Genomic DNA, 24,587 nt, shown 5'->3' with positions numbered 1-24,587 from the left:
TATTTTTCTGAGTAACTTATTGCTCGTATTTGTAAAACATGGTCCAACATATTTTTTGAAACAATTTAGCACTTGCTGTTAACACATTTTTCAGAGATTTACTGCTGAGTGAGAAATAATAATAATAATAATAATAATAATAATAATAATAGTAATAATAATAAACCGCGCTATAATTGTACAGCGGCGGAAGTGCCCGTTCTTTTCCACGTGTGGAATTCCTGAGACAATACAATCCTGTTTGCATTCACTATCGATCAATACGAGCCGCTAAAACAAAGTGTCATTTGTTCCCATGAGACTAGGTTGCACAGTGGCGCCACTTTTTTCTATCGGTGTTTATGGTACGCCAAAGATTAGGTATAATAATTGCGTCCAAATAAAAAAAAAATTATAAAGTTTGGTAATTTCCTAGAAGACGGGCAAAATCCAACATGGCTGACGAAAACTACCAAAAACGTTCTGCCAACTACGAAGTCCAAATGTCACCAAACATCGCAAAATCAAAGATGAAAAATCAAATATATATCCATATTTTTAAAGAAGAACAAGCCCTCCAAAAAAATGAAAATATATTTAATTTTTCGCCTTTGATTTTTTTGGCGTTTGGTGGCATTCGAACTTCATAGTTGGTAGTACTTTTCTGGCAGTTTTCGTCCGCACTTTACCCCCAAAAATCACTAAAACACAAAACAAAACATAATAGTTTATCATCTTATGAAATAAAATTCAATTCTCATCGACGTCTTCAACTACAACCTCTTCACTTCCAGTATAAATGACACAGGCTTTAAGGCAATCTAAACTTAAACCATGCAGGCAACAAAGAACTAAACCAACACTTTGTCGTACAGTCAACTTTGCATAAATAAACCACGTGTTTACACTAAATGAAATTCTTTTCGAACACTTATTACATCTTAACTTCTACAGAAAATTCAGTAAATAATTCCTTTAAACCACAGAAAAACAGTTTTCTTCTCAACATTCAACACAATCCTTCTTCACCAGCGAAAGAACTAAACCAAAATAGACACAAAATTTAATAAATTTCAGAACACGGTTTCCTTCCTTTCCCTCTTACTTCAAAATTCCAACCTTGTGCACACAAAATAAATTATTGGCACTGAAAAGTGGCTTTTCGTAAGCATGATGATGCGCATTCGACAAATGCAGACAAATCTACAATGTAACACCACTCACGTCAAACAACCAAGAACAACAGGACAACGTCATTATCCATGAAAAATTAATGAAAATTCTAGAATAAATGATAACTATAACCAATCAAATCGAAAGAAAATAACAAAAATCATAAAATGAGAAACTTTCAATAGCTTTAGCCATCAGACACAACATAACACCACACACGTCAAACAACCAAGAACAACTGATAACGTCATTATCCATTCAAAATTAACGAAAATTCTAGAACAAATGACAACTATAACCAATAAAATTAAAAGAAAATCACGGCGACACCTAGTACAAAAACCTAGAACTAACATGTAAAAGTCACTAAAAGATCACTAACATTTAACTCTGAAATAAAGACGTTGGTAATACTTACTACATTCAACCAAGTGCCCGTCTTCTATGAAATTACCTAAAGTTTAAGTAACATTAATTGTGTTTGTGTTCCTGAGTTTTGTATTTACATACGAGTTCCTCTCAAGTCTTTAAATTTATGAACTAAGACAATTAAATAGGGTTGCCCACATACCTAGAAGGTCAGGGGAATTAAAGTTGATGAGGGAATTTGTTTTTGTAATGTTGAGTCAGTGAATTTCACTAAGAGTTTGTGAAAAATATGAATATTGGACCATAGTCCCAAGTAACGTTAAGTGAAGAACAGTACCATGCTTCAGTCTGATATAACCCAGTTTTCCTTCAAGGTACTCGCTTCAGTATTTACTAGGAAGTATGTATTTACTTTTTTATTAGCTTGTATTCTATTTTGCCTACCTTTTTTTTTTTTGCATGTATAGGGAAAGACAAGTGCAAGATCGCATCAAAGAAACTGTCCACAATGACCGGTGGTTTGATTCAAAATTGAATCCTGAGTTTGTTGACCAGATTATATTTCAGCCACATTGCAAACCATGTACAAAGACTTTTGGACTCGCTAATACGGGGTGCCAGACTTTAATTTCACATCCAAAACGAATTAAACACAAACAGCTGATAAAAATATGTGAGACTCAGTCATTAAAAATCTTTTATGCTCGACCATCCCGAAATGTAGTAATTATACACCCGGTAGCAGCCCTTTAATGGACCTCATTAAAGTACACCTATTCATTATAGTTCAGTTGTTCAGCCAATGAGAAATCACCATTGTACCATTATAAAACTAAACGTCACGGAGGCTGAAATACAATACTGTCGCAGGAGGTTATGTTCTGTTACTATAATAATTAGCTTTAATTGTAAATAATATTCAAATAAATTCAATTTGTCATCTCGTTTTTCAATGTCTAAATCAATTTCAAGGTTATATCAAGATTAATGTTTATTTTACTCTCTAGATTATATCTAGGTCAATGACATTTGTTTCTCGGAAAAAATGAATACTTTCGCGTCTGCGCACATCTCACAATTTACGAGATATTGCACAAGGTCAATTCCGCTCCCCAGTCAGATAAGAATAACATGAATACTTATGAATAATTTCATTATCATCATCAACAACCTTCACGAATTAGGCCTCTGTAGACCTGTTTCGGCTCCATCTAGCAGTCTTCTTAAAGGTCTTCCTGGTCGACGATGTCCTCTAGGTTTATATTGCATCATAATTTTTGGGATTCTTGAATTTTCTTGAAATGCTGCATTACAAGCCTGTCCAGAGGCTAAAAGTGGCAGCCCCACTACTGGACTACCTAACGATAAGGCTAGTAACCTATCTTAGGGAAAATTACATTACTTTCAAGCCTCAAACAAGCAGTATAAGGACAGGTGAATAATTTCAAGTTAGAAATATGATCGAGCATAAAAAGTCGTATGGAACTTGCCTATAATGGTAATTAAGACGCTCGTTTCATGAACATACTCGCGTCTTAATTACTACCATTATAGGCTCTTTGCATAATGTACTATTTCAGTGCTGCTGATACAATGTCAGCTCATGCTGGTAAACATACAAGTAAAGAGACTTGTAGTAAAGTAGATCCAAGTCAACCTGGGTCTTCAAAATATGACATCAGTGCAGGATCAGTTCCTGAATATTCATCAGTTGAAAGTTTATACTTAAAAGATGGAGTTTTAAGGGCAGACGTTCTTTGGGAATTGAAGATAATGAATAAAACCAGGCTGTCATCGAATTCACATGCAGATTTAGGAGAAAAGTTTTGATTAATGTTTCCAGATATAGCGCTATTGTCTCAAAATTTCAAAAGGGGGAAACAAAATGTCCTTACATTATTAATCATGGAGTGATAACAATAAAGATGAGTATGTAACATTGAACTTTTTATAGTAAGTACTCTTTTTGTTAAGAAAAAAATCATTTGAGTAGGCCTACTTATTTTTTATTACATACCAAAATAGAATATACTCAAGTGTCTACCTGGCACAGAATATTCCTTTTTTAATTTTGGTTGGTTATTTAACGACGCTGTATCAACTACTAAGTTACTTAGCGTCGATGAGATTGAAGATAGCGAGATGAGGCCGAGGATTCGCCATAGTTTACCTTACATTCACATTACAGTTTGTGGAAAACCTCGGAAAAAACCCAACCAGGTAATCAGCCCAAGCGGGAATCGAACCCGCGCCCGAACGCAACTTCATACTGGCAGGCAAGCGCCGTAACCGGCTGAGCCACGCCGGTGGCTGGCACAGAATATATAAACTCATGGTTGGTAAGAATAAATGTTAGTATATTCTTATTTTTTATAAGTTGCTACTCATGCTATTTCGAACATGATGGCTGAAAGTTGTAAAAACACCAGTTGGATTCATTTACATGTAGAACTAATCGTGTGGCGTTGTTCACTCGGCAATGATCACCATAACGGAACCATAGCTTAAGAGAAAAACCCATGATGTATATGGAGTCTAAAGCTCAGAATTAATGCTTCGATTATGTCGTCTAAGTTAAGAAAATGTTATTGATGACAATTGCGATTCCAAAACTCTTCTGTACCCGAGAATGCTGCATCATTATTGTTTTTATTATTTTTTTTTAATTACAATTCGCATAATCTTCAATATTCACAATTTACTCATATCATTTTTATATTATATTCTTTTATTATGTGAAAAGATCAGTAACTCTTCCAGGTGCAATAAAAATGTAACTTGCTGTACCAGCGACATACATTTAACTTTCTTCATGTGTAATTTTATGAACGATTGATTTTAACTCTTACAAAATGAACCATTCCTCGTTATTCCCAATTATACGAGTACGAAATACTATAGACCTAGAAGTAGTGTTTAGCTGAATTGTGACTTAAATTATCGTCAATTTGTAACTCGTATCTGAACCTTGTCGCGATCTGGATACTCCAGTGTTGCCAACGCATAAATTGTATCCCCGTCAGTTTAACACCTGGAAATCCGTCAAAATAAAAATAAAGACCCACTCAATATATCTAGACTATATACACATAAAAACCAAATTTTAACACAACTTAGCAGTCTTGATTAAAACAATAATTCGTCAACCTCTGACTTGATTACGAGGAAATCTTAAACACGGGATTGTTTAACATTTTATAGCACAGGAAAGGCTGTTCAAAGAAAAAATAAAATGCCCCCAACCTTAAACAATTAAAAAAAAAAAGTCTAGAGACGGTGTATATTTAAATTTCCGTCAGAAAATTTATTGCCCGTCAAAGCCATTCTTTTTCCTTCCTTGTTGAATTTCCGTCGCTTGGCAGCACTTGATATCCCGTCTTTCACGGCCCTTTGGATGCTGAATCGTGGCATTTGTTGCAATAAAATTTTGGTTCATAATTTAATAGAAGTTTCGTTTGCATGAAGTGCTTTATTATTGAAGAGGTATGTTGCAATTTCTGGTTAAAGATACAATGGAAAGGAATGAGGTAAAATTTCAGTATATGGATTCCTTACTGACAATTATATCTGAAAATATTAAAACGAGCAGATTTGCCTGCGTTTGTCAAATGAGCATCATCATACTTACGAAAAGGCATTTTTCAGTCCCAATAATTTATTTTGTGTGCACAGGGTTGAAATTTTGAAGTAAGAGGGAAAGGAAGGAATCCGTGTTCTGAAATTTATTCAAGAATGATGTCATATAATTCCTTGATCTCATATTTAAATAATGCTCTGAAATAACTCGCTAAACCTTCCCACATATTTCGGGGTAGTCAGTTATCCCCTCGTTTAACCCATCTAACACAGAGACTTGAATCAGAATTGGCGTCTTTTTCTTCCATGACATCTTATCTGTCCATTCTATCTTTCAAATTACCCAATTTTAATTTAAACAAATAAGATATAAGTGTACATATTGGTGTATGGAGCTTGACTACTTTCGGACAATTTTTTTCAAAACCTCCATTTTTGCCGTATTTCACCGTCGTTAGAACGACAGAAATATTTTCATTTGTCGGAAATGAAGTGAAGTGAAATGAAATGAACCGTATTTTAAGTAGGCCTAGGCCTAATCATAGAGTTCAGCCTTGACTATATTATCATTTTCATTGATTACAGTATATCTGTTACTTCATTCCGATAAAAACAAAAGAGTCAGAACTAACAAACATATTTTGTCACTGATCCACGCTCTTATGAAAAGTCGTTTTCTATCAGAAAACTTAAATGCAAGGCATAACAAAAGCCTAAACTAACCTAAACTGTCACATTCAATTCATTTATTGCGTCCAACTGATCACACACGTGATATGGGACATGTCAGAAGTAACACATAATTATTAAGCTACAACTAAAATACAACATACAAAACTTCAACATTAATTATAAACCGGATAGCTCAGTTGGTAGAACATCTGGCTACGGACTGGAAGGTCCGGGCTTATATCCCAGGTGGTGGCAGGATTTTTTCTCGTTGCCAAACTTTCAGAACGGCCCCGAGGTTCACTCAGCCTCCTATATAATTGAGTACCGGTTCTTTCGCAAGGGTAAGGCACGTAACTCACTTGAAGAGTTTTCGCTAGCGAGAAATGTGTTGCGAGAAAGAGGCAAAGAGCCTTCCTCCACACACTTGGCGAGTTCTCGCTATCACAGATCACACCTGGCTATGATCATCTATGCACTGCCTTCATGCAGAAAGCATTTTTCGATTATAGTAATCACTCGTTGGGGGAAATATTATAGGTTATGTATTTACGTATATTGTCGTACTTAAATATATAACCTGTAAGTATATTGTCGTACTTTACAAATTACGTACGAACGCTATGTTGAATCTGAGTATTCAGATGATGAGGAAATGGAATTACATGAACATATTTTGTTAATGAAAAGAAAAAGTAGGCCTAAAATTAAAGCCAGAAATATCTGAAAATCACATTGTATCTTACGAAAATAAGGGCGAGTTTTGGACACTGGTTTCGATTTGAATGACGATACGTTTAGGCGTTATTTCAGGTTCAATGGACCACATTTTTTTTGTCCTTCATGATATGATAGAGGATTCTTTGCTATATTCTGATTAAAATTACGTAAACTGTTAAGACATATAGCCTAGATACATTATTTCAAATGTTTAATCAATACTATCAAATCTCATCAAAATAAAATACAGCCCTATTTATTTTCAGATAATCTGATATTTGTCTCCAGATATCTTATTTATGTTTCGTGTTTATAAAGTTTTCATTCCATGTATCATATAAATAGGCCTACGGGTGACATCGTACAAGTTCGATAAGTTTCTGACTGCAACTATCAGCCATCTTTCCTCATTTTCAAATAAAAACAATGCAATTCATCGCCACCTGTGATATCTTTTTCTACATTCAATCGTCATAAAGAGTATAAATATGAAACATCTTTGATAAATGTGTCAAGAAAATTCGCTGAGCTACCGATTCCAGCGAGAAACTGGCGCGAGGTTTTTGCCTCGAGCGAGAATCTCTTCCAGTGTGTGCACGTCCTTTTGAATCCATGTTATCAATTTTTTTAATTTTCCCGCAATACATTTGCCGCTGGCGAAAGCTCTGCAAGTATGTTATGGGCCTTAAAGGCGGTGCCGACCACACCACCCCATTCTATTGCCGAGTTTATGGAAAGCATGGTGCTTTACCTCAAGTCAAGTAAAAAGTAGAAAAGGATTCAACTTCACTTGAAACTTGAATTCAAGCTGCTACTTGACTTCAAGTCAACTTCAAGCATAGTTCACACTTTTCAAGTTCGTCGAATCAAGTGATTTGAATTCAAGTTACATCAAGTGTCAAGTCAGTTAGATCATAGAAACTTGTAATGAATAAACGAATCAGGTTCTATAAATCACTGTCAGTTACCATAACCCAGAGCATTCTTTAGTTACAAGCCGGAGCCATACGTCGGCAACACTGTAATTAACTGTCACCCAGAGGCCGACCATACAGAACACGTGTTTGTGCTAATGCCGATGTTCAATGTAAATTAATGTTACAATACAAGTGTGTGTCGATGGAATTATGTTCGCGATCGTACCAAACGTTAATTGTTGATGTATTATAAACTAAGTGCGTGTTGGCGATAAAAACAAGCCAATAAATGAAAATAAAATGTTTGCGGTCTTTGGGAATTTTTACGGTTATTGATGACAAAGTAATTGACTATTCTACTAAATATTAAATATTGTATAACTACATTTTTATAGTCTTATTTGTGGTTTGTGTGTATCAGAATTCTAGCCAAATTGTTGGGTCTCGCCTGCTATATCAATAAAGTTACGCCGTTGGTTTACAAATTCATTGTAAACAGCTGTTTTGTGATCCCATAAATGTTGCAGTTTTGTTGAAGATGCAGAATGCCTGCTATACGTCAGAACTACCTATAATTTGTAGATGCATATAATCACTTTGTTGGTTTTCAAGTTTTGCTTATCAATTTTATTTATTTTGTAATAAATTAGTTATAAACATGTTTCTTTTCACTTCGTATTTAGAGGATTTAAAGTTCACTGAGTTTACGCTAATTGACACATACATGTTCTTAATAGATAATATTGCGTTTTGTTACGTATTATGTTGAAGGTATATTTTTTCATCTTTTTTCGTAGATTTTTTTACTTGGCTTAACTGTACTTACATCCTCATACTTTTATTATAATAGGTATGTCAATAGTTTCTTCTGTTTACATTTTATTTTAGGCCTATTTCCATAATTTACATTCTTAGCTTGTTTTCTGTAGTTATATTTATTTAAAATTATATTTTAAAAAGTTTATAACAAATAATTTAGGATAACAGTATTGTTATGGTGATTGGCCAGGTTCAAAGTAAAACTGGCTTCCTGGACATCTGAAATATTTATCGAAAAACAGGACATAATCACATGAAATTAAAATTCATGTGATATCCTACATCTTTCACGTCAGAGGTGAAACAACATTAAGCGGCAAAACATTGTCAATTTACTAGCCACAAATCTCTTAACTGAATGGAACTTAAGAATACTGCGTAGGAACTTATATCTTTATAGCATTATTGATTTTATTATTTTCGGTGCAAGGAATAACTTTATTTATTTATTTATTTATTTACCTTCATACTATCAATAAAAACATTTTTGTTGTAATTATTTTAAGTGGCAGTCTTTGTATGTAAGCAGCCTACTTATGCCGTATTCTGAAGTATAGCTAATTGATTGCAATAAAACACTATTTTCGAACCCGTAATAATTTACATCACTACTCTGAATCTTGATCTTACGTTTGTGCATGAAGTAATATTGAAAAAATACGCGTTACGTATAACGAAAGCAATGAGCAAACACAATACCACTTTAAAATTTCCCGCCTCCACTCTGCGTTGCCAAACCTACCCATGCTCCGGCTTGTAACTGAAGAAGGCTATGCATAACTTCTTCTTTCAGCTCTGATGGATTTAATGAAGTTGGAGTCTGAAGATGATCCGTTAGACTTACAGCCACGTGATAATACATACGAAATAGAAGACAGCAAGGCTTCGTTAGAGGTAAAGTGAAAAATGTCGCTGTTTTTTTTTTATTTCTTTGGCTAAATGTGCCAGAGCAGGAAATATTTCTTTGTTATTGTTTTGAGTAATGAATTAATAACCTATCATATTCGGAGAGACTTTTGCGGACATGGTGTAGAACATAAATCAGATTCTTTTACACATCACAGTACTGCCCGTGTCTCACTTCCAGAGCTGTTTCTTTGCGGGGCGAGACGCAGAGGGGGAGAGTGGGAGGTCCTGGGTACCGCATGTGCCTACTACCCTACGTTCAACACATCGGCCTTTTCAGGATTTCTTTCGTCAGCTATGGAGCAAGATCAGCCATGTACAAGCGAATGTATAGGCTATCCCCTCACAAAACAAATTATGTCCTTCTCATCAATTCCTGTAACTAAACACTAATACCAGTGGTAGACTACAGTCTCTACTTGAGATTATCGACCTAATCGCGATCACAGTTGTCACGTGTATACATCCGTAAACTCTTTCCTCTATGGCAGCGTTTGTCAGACTTTTTCCACCGCGAAATTCCTTTTAATCTAAAGTGTAACTGCTGAATCCTTGTAATATTTTATTAGTATTTAATAATTAACAGACAAGTGAAAGCTAGTATCTCAATAATTCTGTTCAGTGGGACGAATGTATTTGCTTTTTAAGCCTGCAGTCGGGTTTTATGGCGGAAAGTTGTGGTCTCATTTCTACTGTACTTCTGCATTTTGTCTTTTCGGTATTTTGTTTTAGTAAACACAAACGCATAGAATCCAGTGATGAAAGTGATAAGTATTATTTCCGTTTTAGATGTTCATCAAACATATTGTTATTACGCAAATTATTGGAATATTATTATTATTATTATTATTATTATTATTATTATTATTATTATTATTATTATTATCAACGGTGGTATCATGATATTATTGATTCATATTTTCGTAATATTTATATTTTTTTATAGTAACCACTAAGTATAAAATAGCCACCGGAGCAGCCCAGTCGGCTAAGACGCTTGCATATCGATCCAGAGTTGCGCTCGGAAACGGGTTCGATTCCCGCTTGGGCTGATTACCTAGTTGGATTTCTTCCCGAGGTTTTCCCCAACCGTAAGACAAATGTCATGTAATGTTTGGCGAATCCCTAACTTCATCTCGCCTAATACCATTTCGCTATCATCAATGCCATCGATGCAAAATAACGTAGTAGTTGATACAATGTTGTTAAATAATCAAGTAAAAAAAGTATGGAATAAAATTTAAAATCATATAGGGCTCACGGAACCCCGGAACATACTTAGAGAAATGCTGCTCTATGGTAATTCAGCACGATTAGAGTCTCCAGTATTATAAACAGTAAAGACCCCTGCAATGGCATAGGATAATGTTTTCGGCACATGTAATATGCTGCCGTGCTGGTCCGAGCAGACCTAAGAGGTGTGGTTATAAGCATTAGGGAACTCTCGGTTCAGGACGTGAGACACGGGCAGTATATCAATTATTTTCACAAGGAATGTATGCCATAATATCAGTCTTATTCCCTTTTTGCCTTCAATTTTCTTATCTTATTTGTATCCTGTGTTTAGAAAGTTATCCAATAACGGGCATGCAGAAACAGACTCAGGTCTTTCACAAATGAAGTCAATTTTAAAACTGCGAAATAAAATCATTCGTGTTGTCATTTTTTCTGTAGGAAGGGAATTTATCGCATTTGGAAGTGATGGACATGAAGGCAGAATGCGTGAGCCATAGTTACGAAATCAAATCAGAGATAAAAGTTGAAGACACCACACCAGTCCCTACGAGCTTTTCATTCTTGAAATATGAAGTTGATGTAAGTTGTTTACTATCAAATACATATGCTGTGCAATGTTAACTGTTTTCTTGTTTCCAATCGGTTCTAAACTTGGACATCTTTCATTTTTAGATTTGAAATAGAATAATAATTCGCAAATATATATTGTTGGTTGTTAACAGAGAATTACCTCGAATGTATGGAGAAAACTTTCGTGCATTCGGACGGGATTTCATTTTAATTTTACAAAATGTTTCGTTTCTTTTACTGGTGTAGCAATTACTATGATAGACAGATAGACAGGGCTGGGCAAAATACCGACATCCAAGTATTTCAAATACAAATACAAAATACTTCAAAAAATTGTATTTGAAATACAAACACAAAATATTTTTTAAAAATTAAGCAAAATACATTTGTATTCAAAAACTCAAAATACATTTGTATTTCAAATACTCGATACAATACTTAGGCCTAAAAAAATAAGAATATTGCTGAAAATCTAAAATATTATATTATCATTAAAAGTATTTTTATTTCGAAGTTTTGTATGAACACTGTAACTGAACATTCTTCCTTTACCCAGTCAACAATGAAATTATGCTACATATGAATAATTACTGCTCCATTTCAAAAAAACAGTTTCTCTAGAAGTTTATCAGATAAGGATCCCCTTGCTGGTGAATGAATAAATCCTGCAAAACAGAACAGTCTTTCTACAGGCGTAGATTAACACAAACTTGTGTTATATTTATAAAAGCTTGTTTCACTGTTGGGTAATTCTCTAGAGTGCACAGGGTTGTCCCTTTGCCATTGAAGAATTGTATGAGCTCATACTCCGCAGTAGACAAGTTCTTTTCTTTTTGATTTTCAAAGTCTGTTGTACTTCAGTTGAAAACACAAAAATTGTTTTCATCGTCTGAACTGACCAAAGGTGTAACAGAGAACTGCTCAGATGATTTCACGCACATATTCTGTGTCCTCTTCTTATCATTTGGTGAGGCAGTGTCAGGTAGCCATCTCATCTTCAATGATGGGTGAAGCAAGCTGCCAAAATAGCTCAATTTGCTTCTGGGGTCAGATCAAACATCGCTTTAAATCTTGATGAAAGCGAACTTATTAGGATTGGAGTTACTTGGAATAGATTACTAGATGACAGAATATTTAATCTGTTTTTAAGGGAAATTAATGTGGACAAAAGTTGGCCGTAATAGCAGGTCTTCCTGTTTTTCATTAAATCAAGGCTACGACAATGGGTTTCAGAACTGTTCATATCATATTTGAATTGCAATATTTGAGAATTCCATTGAGTTGGGCAAGGAAACTTTAATGAATATTTCAAGACTTCTGATATAATTTCTAAGGATTTGGGTCTCCTAGATGCATTCCATAATGCTGAACATTTAGCAAGTGTTGGGTGATGGATTCTTGATGCTGCTGGAGATTTCGTCATTGCATTAAGGAAATCAGTTGTGGCAAGAAAACTAAATGTATGGCTAGCACATCTAAAATGGGCAGGCAAATAAGACAAAAGTTCATTCTTCAAATCCAATTCCAAAACTTGACGGACAAGAAGAAGGAAAGAGTACTTTGAGTATTTGAAATATAAAATACATCAATTTTATGTACTTAAATACAAAATACAAAATACTTTCGAAAATCCTTACAAATTAGAAAATACAAAATACAAATGTATTTCAAATACTGCCCAGTCCTGAATTGTTGGTAGTTAACAGAGAATTACCTGGAACGTATGGAGAAAACTTTCATGCATTGGGACAGGATTTCATTTTAATTTAACAAAATGTTTCGTTTCTTTTACTGGTGTAGCAATTACTATGATAGACAGATAGATTCAAACTGATATATTAGTTAATTCAAAACTCACAAGATATTGGAAAGTAACTGTCTTAAAAAGTAGATTATAGAAAAATAATATTAATAATACATCTTCATTTATAAAAGAGTTGGGTTTCTTTTGTCACAAACAAATCTTTGAAGATGCGCCATATTCTTAAGCAGGAAATCTGCTTTCCCCTCACAACTTGATTCATAGTACATATTCCATATTCAGAATATAATTTTTAATTTTCTGCACTTAAGCTTATAAAATCAGCATTGGCAGTATTTAGTCTGGACTTCGATCTGCATTAACTTTCTTCTTATCTCGCAAAAATAAATAAATTTTTACTGTTCATTTGCATCTAATATTGTAGAAACTTCGGTCAATGTAGAGTATCCACCACCCACTGAACGAATATTTCACACTTTTATCACTGCTAATGTTGCGCTGTAAACCAATTTTCGGCAATCTAATCTAAAAGACTGCCTGCAAATATTTGGAAAGTTTCAGAGAAAATACACAAATTCAATCTTCTAACACGATTTTTTTGTTTTTAAATTAAGTAATTTGCTGGGAGATATCGTTAGATATAGGCCACTCTTACACTAAACCTTGACTAATTTAAGCTTATTAATCAGATATGATTCTACTTACTGTTTCTTATATGCTCATCTGTATGTAATTTCTATTTATACATATTTAATTGTTATTTTCCATCCAAAGATCATTAAGAACGCTTTATATTACTTAATATCTCCTATCTTTATTCAAAAAGTGTTTATATGTCATGTTAATTTTCATTTGTTTTTATAAGTTACCAATGATGCACATTGGGAGCAACATATAAGAAATTATTTTCCTACACAATCCACGCTATATTCACGTTGTTTTGAAATGATTAATCGAAGATGGTTTGCTTATTGTTTATTACACGCACATTTGCATGTAATTTCTATTCCATACGTTTTTTTCTATCCCACGATCATTAAGAATGGTGAATATTATTCATGCTTGTTTCCTGTATTTCTTAAAATAATGTTATGTGGCATGTTAGTTTTTATTTGTCGTTATTTACGTAAAAATAATGTGCCAAAAAATAAAAAATAATAATAATTTCGTACTCACTCCACATTCTATATATTCACAATTGTTTTTCAGTGATTTTTTAAAGAATGTACTGGTATTTAGAAAACTAATTTAGAAACATGTTACATAAATCATCCTTGTGTCAAAAGAGAATGCCCCCTGGACCAAATTATCGTATTTTGCAGTGGTCGTCAGTACTCGCTGAAATGGGTAATAATATAATATAATTATGTTGTACGTAGCGTTTAGAAACATGTTACATAAATCATCCTTGTGCCAAAAGAGAATGCTCCCTGGACCAAATTGTCGTATTTGGCAGTGGTTGTCAGTACTCGCTGAAATGGGTAATAATATAATATAATTATGTTGTACGTAGCATTTAGAAACATGTTACATAAATCATCCTTGTGCCAAAAGAGAATGCTCCCTGGACCAAATTGTCGTATTTGGCAGTGGTTGTCAGTACTCGCTGAAATGGGTAATAATATAATATAATTATGTTGTACGTAGCATTTAGAAACATGTTACATAAATCATCCTTGTGCCAAAAGAGAATGCTCCCTGGACCAAATTGTCGTATTTTGCAGTGGTCATCAGTACTTGCTGAAATGGGTAATAATATAATATAATTATGTTGTACGTAGCAAGATCGATTATTCAATTGATAGGATATTTTATGAGGTTGTCATGACTGAGATATCTATTGTCAATTGCTTTTATTTGTCAGAAGGCCTCGACTGACGGGTATTTAAGGACTGGCGCTCTTAGGGGTGGAGATCGGGATTTGGGATGCCCCACAAGCAACAAGTTATACTAAATATGTTTAGGATTAGTGTAAAACTGGCCTATGTCTCCTATAGTGGGCGGGACATAAGTACCATTCACCGAAAATTCTTATTACGTATTTTGCAGGATGATTACACACGATATGCACATATTTTCAAGTTTCATACTTGATTACAATGCGTTACAATACAAGCAAATAGCCTGAATTTTAATAATACATGAAGGATGTAATTCAAGACAGTTTTGGAGAACCAAATCAATTTTGTATAAGAATCATTACAAACTTACTGAAAATTGGAATTGGATTAATTAGGATTGAGAAGTAGGTCTCTGATAGGCAACCGATTACCCAGGTGGTCATCTCTTCATTATTTACTCACTTTTCCAGGAAGATTTTTCGAATCTGGACGTAGTTCAGCAGGAACAGGAAGTCCAAGTTTCGTCAGAGATTGATGAAGTCTTCCTTGAGAGGTGAGTGTACTGTGCAGTATATTTTTCAGTGTACCAGTCAATGAATCAATACAGTTTTATTTTCGCATGTGAATCGCGTATTATTAGGGCTAGTGAGTAATATTTTATCAAAATCATGGTACAGGAAATAGAATTAGAGACCGATACAAGAGAAAAGTCTTTTATAACAATTGAAACATACCAAACATTTACCTGGTCGTCATATATAGATTATTTTTGGAATATAATGTTTGTTAGTCGGGAGACCGGAGGGAAAAAGACCTTAGGGAAGACTGGATTAATCTTGCACAGGACGAGAACCAATGCCTGGGTTATGTGAGGGCAGCAGTGAATCCATGGGTTCCTTAAAAGCCATTTGCAAGTAAATAATGTTATAAAATCTGCTTATATAAGTAAAAATTATTGCAGGATTTGACATTGGCTGAATTTTATATATAAACACTGAACTCAGAACTTTAATGCAATAAAATAATATGTAACTGAGTTGAAATAGTGCTGAAATTGGGAATGTGAATTGTGATTTTTTAGGTTTACGTCTTTGATTTGAATTTATTATGCAAAAATATCTCTGTTTTAATCAATGTACAGCTATGATAAATTATCGAGTTATTTCTATTGCTTTGGGAATCTTACTTTTCAATATGTATCATAAGACTTTCTTGTGTTAAATTTTAACGCACCTTGTTAACATGTTTCGACCGTTTTTGGGTTATCTTCAGAACTGGTCGTTGTTGGTCTTGGCGTCTCTTGTTGTTTTCTGTGAGGGTGCGTTCGTAGTGTAGAGTCAAAGAGTGTATGTGTTTTGAAATTGATTTGTGTTTTGAGAATATCGTTGAGGTGTGTTTTCGTGTGTCTGTATATTTCATATTGTTCTAGTGTGTTTAGTTTCTGGCTTTTTGGTTGGATGTGCAGTATTTCCATGTCTGTGTTGATGTCTCTGTAGGTGTGGTTGGCATTTGTGATGTGTTCTGCAAATGTGGAGGTGTTTTGTAATTTTGTTATGGCTGTGATGTGTTCTTTGTAACGTGTTTGAAATGATCTGCCTGTCTGTCCTATGTAGAAGTTGTTGCAGGTGTTACATTTGAGTTTATATACGCCTGTGAGGTTGTATTTGTTTGTTTGTGTGTTGAGATGTTTTTGTAGAGTGTTATTTGTTCTGTATGCGATGTTGTAATTTAATTTCTTGAATGAGGTTGCAATTTTATGTGTGTTTTTGTTTTCGTATGTTAGTGTGATGTATTTTTTGTGTTCTTGTGCTTGTGTTGTATTCTTCTGTTTTTTGTGATTATGTTTTGTCTTACGTATTATGTTGTCTATTATGTTAGGGTTGTATCCGTTTTCTTGTGCTATGTATTTGATTGTGTTTAGTTCTTCGTTGTAATCCTGTTACTTTTGACTATCTACCCAGAAGATCTACTTTAACGCGGTGCAAGAAAGAGAAATCGATTGACCATTTCCATCTCTTTGTTTGTATTAGTTTTTGTTTGTGGTAGCGAACCATTACACATTTGTCCCAATCTCAATATTTTTTAAATTACACGAATTTTAATTTGTTAGAAAAATACCTCTTTTCTTTAGTTTTAAAGGTAAAGGAATATTACAAATAGAGACTGAACTATTAAAAAATATAATTTATTTAGTAGGCTAGTGCTCTGAAGCTAAAAATGTGATGTCATTTGCTTTCTAGAGATTTTGTTTTTCAATTCTGAACTAAAAACGACATCATTCGTTCACACTTATCACAAAAATTGTTACAAATCGTACGACTTTAGGAATTTGATTCTTTACAGTTTAATTATGGATCGTAACGTACAGTTTTAAAGAATTTACAAGAGTGACGTGATTTGTAACAAATGTTGTGGTAAATGCGTAAGGAAATGTAAATTTGTATTTAAAAAATCCATACGAAGCAACTATGGAAATCACAACACATTTTTAGCTTCAGTTTATTAGCTAATTAAAGAAACGATACTCCTGAATTGTTAATTCTTTATCTCTAATATTCTTTTGTCCTTAAAACTCAAGAATAATAGTATTTTACAAACAACTTCAAATTAGCGTAACGCAGAAAATATTGATATTAGAACAAATGTTTGTATGACAATTTTTTGCTCAGAATGTCTTCGGAAATAAGCTTCGTAAGAGAGGTAAATCGTCGTGACACTCTGTATCCTTCTATATAATCAAATGACTAATATTAACATATTATTTTCATCTCACCACAAAGATTATAGCAGTGACCGATGAATTTTAATACTCATTTCAGTATTATGGATAATGTTCAGAAGACTGTATCACAAGAAGATTTTGGAATCGATCCTGAAGAAGACAAATCGACTCAGTGTGTTACCAACGGAACGGACTGTTCAAACATTTCTGACGTAAGCAGTAATTGTGTCAAGTGTAGTGTATGCAATGAACTTTTTGAAACAGCAAAATCTATGAAAGATCACGTTCGTATACACACTAAGAAGAAGTCATTGAAATGTGATATCTTAAAATCAAGAGACGTAAAGAGGCACGTAATCCTCCACAAACGTCGGTTGCCATTTCTGTGTGTTGTGTGTGGGATGTCGTTCAGAAGATCCTGTGATTTAAACAGACATACACGCGTACATACGGGCGAGAGGCCATTCAAATGCGAGATGTGTGAGAAATCCTTCTCATCCTCATCAAATTTAAAGACGCATCTACGCATTCACAAGGGAGAGCGGCCATACAAATGCGACGTGTGTGGAAAGTGTTTCTTAGAACCGTCACATTTACGCAGGCACGCACGTACGCACACAGGGGAAAGGCCATTTAAATGCGAGGTGTGTGGAAAGTTTTTCACAGAATCGGGAGTTTTAATTAAACATGCACGTATTCACACAGGCGACAGACCATTCAAATGTGAGGTCTGTGGGAAATTTTTTTCGAATTCGGGTCATTTAAAAATACATGCACGCGTACATACTGGCGAAAGGCCATTTATATGTGAGGTCTGTGGAAAGTGTTTCTCATCTACGACCGTTTTAAACAGACATAGCCGTGTTCATACAGGCGAAAAGCCATTCAAGTGTGAATTGTGTGGAAAGTTTTACTCCGAATTGGGACAGTTGAAGATACATATACGCGTACATACAGGCGAAAGGCCATTCAAATGTGAGGCGTGTGATAAACACTTCAAATTGTTGGCACATTTAAACGCCCATTCACGAACGCACATAAGCGAAAGACCAATTAAATGCGCTCAGTGTGGTAAATGTTTCATAGACTCGGCAGATTTAAACAAACATGCATACATACACACAGGCGAAAAATCATTCAAATGCGAGTTGTGTGGAAAATGTTTCTCAAAATTGAATGATTTAAAGAGACATGCACGAATACACTCGGGTAAAAAACCATTTACATGTGAGTTGTGTGGAAAGAGTTTCTCTTTATCGGCACATTTAATTGTACATATACGTAGACACACGGGACAAAAGCCATTTAAATGTGAGGAGTGTGGACTGTGTTTCTCAGCTATGCCAGATTTAAAGCGTCACGCACGTATACATAAAGGCGAAAGATCATTCAAATGTGAACTTTGTGGAAAAGGTTTCTTACGATTGGAACATTTAAAGAAACACGTACGCTCTCATACTGGTGAAAGGCCATTTAAATGCGACGTGTGTGGGAAGTGTTTCTCAGCTGCGGGAATTTTAAGCAAACATGTAGGCAAACACACAGGTCAAGGCCACTGAAATGTGAGATGTGTGGAAAGTGTTTCTCAACTTTGGCAGATTTAAGAGGACAAGGTACTCAGAATCATTAAAAAATTCAATTTTTTAATTGAAATAAATTTAAACAAATATGGGTTCATAAATTCTCTCAATCTTCCTGATCCGCAATATATCGATCGTCCAGTTCAAAACTGCGACTACTCAAAAGTTGCCCTTTTTTAGTTATTTATACTACTGAAGCCCATTTCGGAGCTCTTCCCGATTCAATATTGAAATAAGTCATATTTACAACCAAAAAAAAAAAACTAAATAAACTGCTTTAGAAATAAGTTTAACTATGGACTTTACTAATTCATTATTAGTACATTTCGAAATGCATTAATAATGAACTGGAAGATTGTGATAAACTCGTCCTGAATACTGACTCATTTCTAATTGTTGTGGTTATGAACCAGAACTCTGTTCCTTTCTAAGTAATTTATTTGAAACTTCCAACTGAAGATATCTCAAAAGTTGTTTTTTTTTTAAGTTGTTGCACTTTTGAACTAGACGATCGATATATAGTTTTACAATGTGATGTGTCTAACCTAAGAAAAAGTTTTTTAATTGAATCGGGTGTCTCATTAAATTAGTAGTGCCATGGTCCTTCACTGAAATGTGAAATTGAAAACGTTCAGAATGTAAATGCCAATAGTGATAGTATTGTAATCTAACTGTAATGATGTAGGCCTCAATAGTAACGGTAATATTTTAATTAGTGTAGATTTGTAAGTTATTCAGAAATTTATATATACAGGGACATCATTTTATTTTTACTTCAATTTTTATTGTACCTGAGTTTTTGAATGTACTTCACTCCCACCCCTTCTACTAAGGAAGTTCCAACTCCTCACAGAACCAAGACCGCAGATAGTAAGCAGTATTGAGTTACTGAGTATAGTACGTTCCAGAAATATGTTCGCGTTTTCCAGTGACGAAAGAGCTTTCAATATTGAATCATATTTTCGCACAGGTACTGTCCGTTTGCCTACGTCGCATCCCGATTTCCCCCAACTGCTTCTGCTCGCCCCTCTGTAATAGCTGGGCTGTCTTAGCTCTTTTCTGAAAACATTAATTTCTCTTAGGAATTGGAAGTTTACGTAATATTATACAGCTGTTTAATTTAACTTAATTAAAAAGGCCTCGTTAAGTAATTAACTGTCACGTGATTTCATCCCTTTCTACAATCCTGCGGCATAACCACTTGGACGGACAGTAGTTAGCATGCCTGAGTAATTTTATATTTTCGGGTCGGGCAGAAGTGAAGATTGAATTTTCAGTACGTAGAGTAGGTACAGAATTATTTCAACATGAGTTACTGGTACGACGGACGAAACTGGCAATTGGAATTAGATGCAATAATCTATAGTGCGATAATATGCACAAAAGAACTGAAGCCTGTATCGAAATGAACGGCCACCATTTTCAAAATTGTGTTTAAATATTCATATTATGATTATTTTTCAATTGAACTTCTTTCTCTATATTGTACGCTAATGTGCTGTAGTCAGTATAATATACACTGCGTAATGAATACGTTCGCATGGATAACTCACTTCGTGAGTAAAAACACTTATTCTTAATACAGTACTGTACTTTGATTAAACAAAAACCTAATGAAAATGATCAAACTCAAAATCGCGATATTTCCTAGTTTACGTAAATGGATGAACTACTTTTCTTCCTTCCTATACCTAGTAGAGTGATTTGTGTTTTACGCCAGTATCATCTATCTCCAGTCTTGGAGGGGGGAGCAAGCGGTGTTTCCGGTTCTCTAAAGATATAGACAGGTTAATGTTAAAAATTTTTTTTAGTAGGTTATTTTACGACGCTTTATCAACAGCTTAGGTTATTTAGCGTCTGAATGAGATGAAGGTGATAATGGCGGTGACATGAGTCCGGGGTCCAGCACCGAAAGTTACCCAGCATTTGCTCATATTGGGTTGAGGGAAAACCCCGGATAAAACCTCAACCAGGTAACTTGCCCCAACCGGGAATCGAACCCGGGCCACCTGGAGTATTAAAAATGTTAGTAAAAATAAAATTATGTCCCTGTGTATATATATATATATATATATATATATATATATATATATATATATATATATATATACAGCTCAGAAACTATTATCGTTACAGAGCTGAAACAGTGCATGCTCATTTTTGATCATATAATGACTTAATGGTAGTATTTTAATAATGATAATAGATTACGAGATTTAGATATATTTTTGTGATGAAAATTTCAGGTTTTTCCTCAGTAGAATTTTTATGAAAGTATCTTATTAACAAAAAAAAATGATAAAATCGAGCTATATCTATAATTCTGTTAGTGAACGTAGATAAGTATATTGCAAATCTGTATGAACAATTTTAACCATGTACATTAACCAATTTTCAAGAGAAAGGTGCGTGAATTTAAGAGGTTTTTTTTGTTTCTTTTTCCTTTCAATTGAATACAAATTTTTTAAAACTCAATTATAGCCAATTTGAATTTTGAATTCATTTTAATAAAGCTGTCAAATCGAATTATAATGAAGAAATAATGTAATTTTAGTTTTGTTTCTGTCTTGACCTATTTTTAATGTTAACCCAGAAGTATGTTTGTTAACACATTTTAATATTTTACTTGTGAACGTTTTCGCCCATTCTTTGCATCTTCAGACCATAAAGATATCTGTACATAATTGCATAATACGTCTTGAAATTCTACAAACAATTAATGGGATTTTATAAATACACTTGGAACATTTTCTAAAAAGGTACACTAAAATACGGCAACAAAAAGTAGTTGTATAATAAATATGCATGCTTAATATATTATATTCGTTCATGACAGCTAGAGATCGCGTACAAGTTATTGTATTGGATCAATAAACTGTTTAATGACTCAAATGTGAATACTTGTTTAACAATAAGGCTCTTAGGTTAAATTACATATTTTAACTGAAAGTCACTTAAGTTTATATAAACTACATTTAACATTCATTTTGTAATTCCAAACCTTTCGCCTTTAATCCACATCCTTTCCATTTACACCAATTTCAATATAACAGGCAACTAGGACACCTTACACCTTTCTGTTCTTTTTTTGAATTCTTGATGGTTTTTAATTTTGATATGTAATATTTTCATGTGACTTTCTATATATGAAAAATATGAAAATGTCCACACCTGTGGAGTAACGGTTAGCACGTCTAGCCGCGAAACCAGGTGGCCCGGGTTCGATTCCCGGTCGGGGCAAGTTACCTGGTTGAGGTTTTTTCCGGGGTTTTCCCTCAATCCAATATGAGCAAATGCTGGGTAACTTTCGGTGATGGACCCCGGACTCATTTCACCGGCATTATCACCTTCATCTCATTCAGACGCTAAATAACCTAAGCTGTTGATAAAGCGTCGTAAAATAACCTACTAAATATATATATATATATATATATATATATATATATATATATATATATATATGTGTGTGTGTGTATATGAAAATGTAAATATGGTCCTGCAGAAAGTGGAATATGAAAATTATACGTGATCTGTATGTGCTGATTTTTAAAGTTATTGGTTTCCTATTCGGTCAACAAAGTGGTTTTTCAAAATATGCCTGTTTTTGTGTGAATGGGACAGTAGAGACAAGACTTCTCATTGGGAGAGATAAGAATGGCCTAAGAGACAAACATTTACACTGGGAATGAGGAGAATTACTCTGGAGCCAATACTTAACACCCTGATTCTTGGTTATTAAATTAGATCTTATGAAGCAGTTTGTGAGAGCTTTTGACAAAAATAGTCCCTGTTTTAAATACTTGTGTGATAAATTTCCCTCACTAAGTTATCATAAAGTCAAGTCTGGAATAATTTTTGTAAACCCCCAGATACCAGTACGTAAATTAATGTTACATAATTATCTTGAAGCTCTTATGTGTCTTTCAGAAAGGAATGCTTCGGATGGCTTCAAAATGTTCGTAAATAATATCACAGGCAACTACAAATACTCCAATTACGAACAAAAATGTCGGAAACTATGTTGAATTACTTCAGAACCATGGGCTGCAATATGAGTAAAGTTCATTTTCTATATTCGCACCTCAATTATTTTCCCGAGATCTTAGGCGCTTTTAGTGAGGAACATGGTTAAAGGTTTCATTAGGAAATCAAGAAAAGTGCAGTGTATGATGGCTGATTACTGCTGGATGCTTAAGATAGAGACAGTTCTTCAGAAAAGTCTTCCAGGAAGGCAAGGAAACAGGAGTTCCAAGTGGTGTGAGCTGCACATATGGTCAATGTAAGGTTACATAAGTGTAAACATTAAATTACTAGCTTTAATTCAGTTATTAGTGGTAGTTCTAATTTAATCACAAACTCTGAACGCGATATATTTGTCTGTAAAAATATTGTATTTAGATATTTTGGCTTTTTGTGATTTGTGAAAATTTCTCATGTGATGGGGCTATTTGGAGGTCATTTTCCAATTCAGTACAAAAGAACTGTTGAGAGTCACTTATCAGTTCAAAATCATCGGAAAAATGTATTAAAATGCAGCACGGCGTAATCTAATGGTTTCAAGGAACAAATTTACGGAGATAAATGCATATATAAATCAGTCGAAGTGGGGCTGTAACCGATATTGCATGTCCTTTGTATTGTTCTTTGGCACACAATCGGAACTAGTGAGTGAATTTACCTTCCAATGCATTTTTCATTAGCCGGAGTTGCTAATACTATACAAAAGGCTGACAACTTTGGAGTAATGGGTAGCAAAGCTGACCATGAAAGCTGTGAGTTCCGGTTTAAGTCTTGATTGGAAGGAGGTACATCATTGAGATTTTTTCTCGCGCTGTTACCTCAGCCAATTACGAGAAAATTCTTGGTAGCTTTCGGCGCTAGACATTTCGCTGGCATAATGATATTTCAGTCAGACGATAAGTAACCCTAACAGTTGATAAAGCCTAGTAGAAAAATGAAATGCACTATTTCGAAATAATATTATAAGTAATTTTAAATTCTTTGGGCGTAGAAAAAGCGTTTTGTCTGTACAAAAATTCAGTAACTCTTGCATCTGCATTAGAAAATTTAAGTTGCAATACTAGGGTCGTATATTGTTGAACTTTGTTTCTGTGTAGTTTTATGAACGATTGATTTTAATTCTTATGAATTGAAGCATTCTCCTTAGTCCGAATTATATTAGCACAATAGACTGAATAGATCTAAAAGAAAGAAGTAGCCAAAAGAATTAAATAATTGTAATTTGTATCTAAACTTTCGCACCTTCACGGTTCCAGAGACAAAGCATCCTTTCACGGCGCATTAGATCCTACAGCTTCACTGTTGACTAGCGCAGTAAAGTTTTGTGTGATATCCCGTTAGATAGGACTTTCGTTTGGTGGAAGTTTTATATTGTAGAGGAGGTAATTACGTTGCAATTTTTAACATTGAAGATATAATATAAATAAAGATAGCCTTTGCCTCGAATATATTATCATTGAAAGTACCGGTACCGATATTTTATTATAATTGGTATCTCATAACAAGTTTTAGTTTGAATTATTGCCAAAGCGAGTTTAATCGGTTGAACTTGTTAATGAACAACTTTTATAACTTCATGAGGATACTTTATCTTTGTGACATTTCATACCAGTGAGTTAAACATGATGATTTGTGAAATTGGCTCACAATAAGACTGGTCATATGATTAATTGTAACTAAAGCATTTGTGCAAACATTTAACTTTCTAACACTATTCTTTCACTTTAG

General features: G+C 34.1%; 1 protein-coding gene across 2 annotated transcripts; it reads left to right on the top strand.

Annotated features, from left to right (window-relative positions):
• The first annotated feature begins 4,920 nt into the window (after nucleotides 1–4,920).
• Nucleotides 4,921–19,858, top strand: LOC138692000 (zinc finger protein 234-like). Of its 2 annotated transcripts, XM_069814737.1 has the most exons (5): nucleotides 4,921–5,004; nucleotides 9,016–9,116; nucleotides 10,803–10,943; nucleotides 15,008–15,090; nucleotides 17,357–19,858. In XM_069814737.1, exons 2-5 carry the CDS (start codon nucleotides 9,021–9,023, stop codon nucleotides 18,816–18,818), a joined length of 1,782 nt encoding a protein of 593 aa, XP_069670838.1. In that variant the 5' UTR covers nucleotides 4,921–5,004; nucleotides 9,016–9,020; the 3' UTR covers nucleotides 18,819–19,858. The 2 variants fall into 2 exon arrangements, with proteins under 2 accessions (XP_069670838.1, XP_069670840.1); XM_069814739.1 differs by lacking the exon at nucleotides 10,803–10,943 and having other exon boundaries at nucleotides 17,357–19,857.
• Nucleotides 19,859–24,587: the final 4,729 nt, after the last annotated feature.

The sequence above is a fragment of the Periplaneta americana genome, chromosome 16, assembly GCF_040183065.1.
Source record: "Periplaneta americana isolate PAMFEO1 chromosome 16, P.americana_PAMFEO1_priV1, whole genome shotgun sequence".
Classification (NCBI taxonomy): Eukaryota; Metazoa; Arthropoda; class Insecta; order Blattodea; family Blattidae; genus Periplaneta; species Periplaneta americana.
The sequence above is the reverse complement of the archived record's forward strand: the minus strand, read 5'-3'. Positions and strand labels throughout refer to the sequence as shown.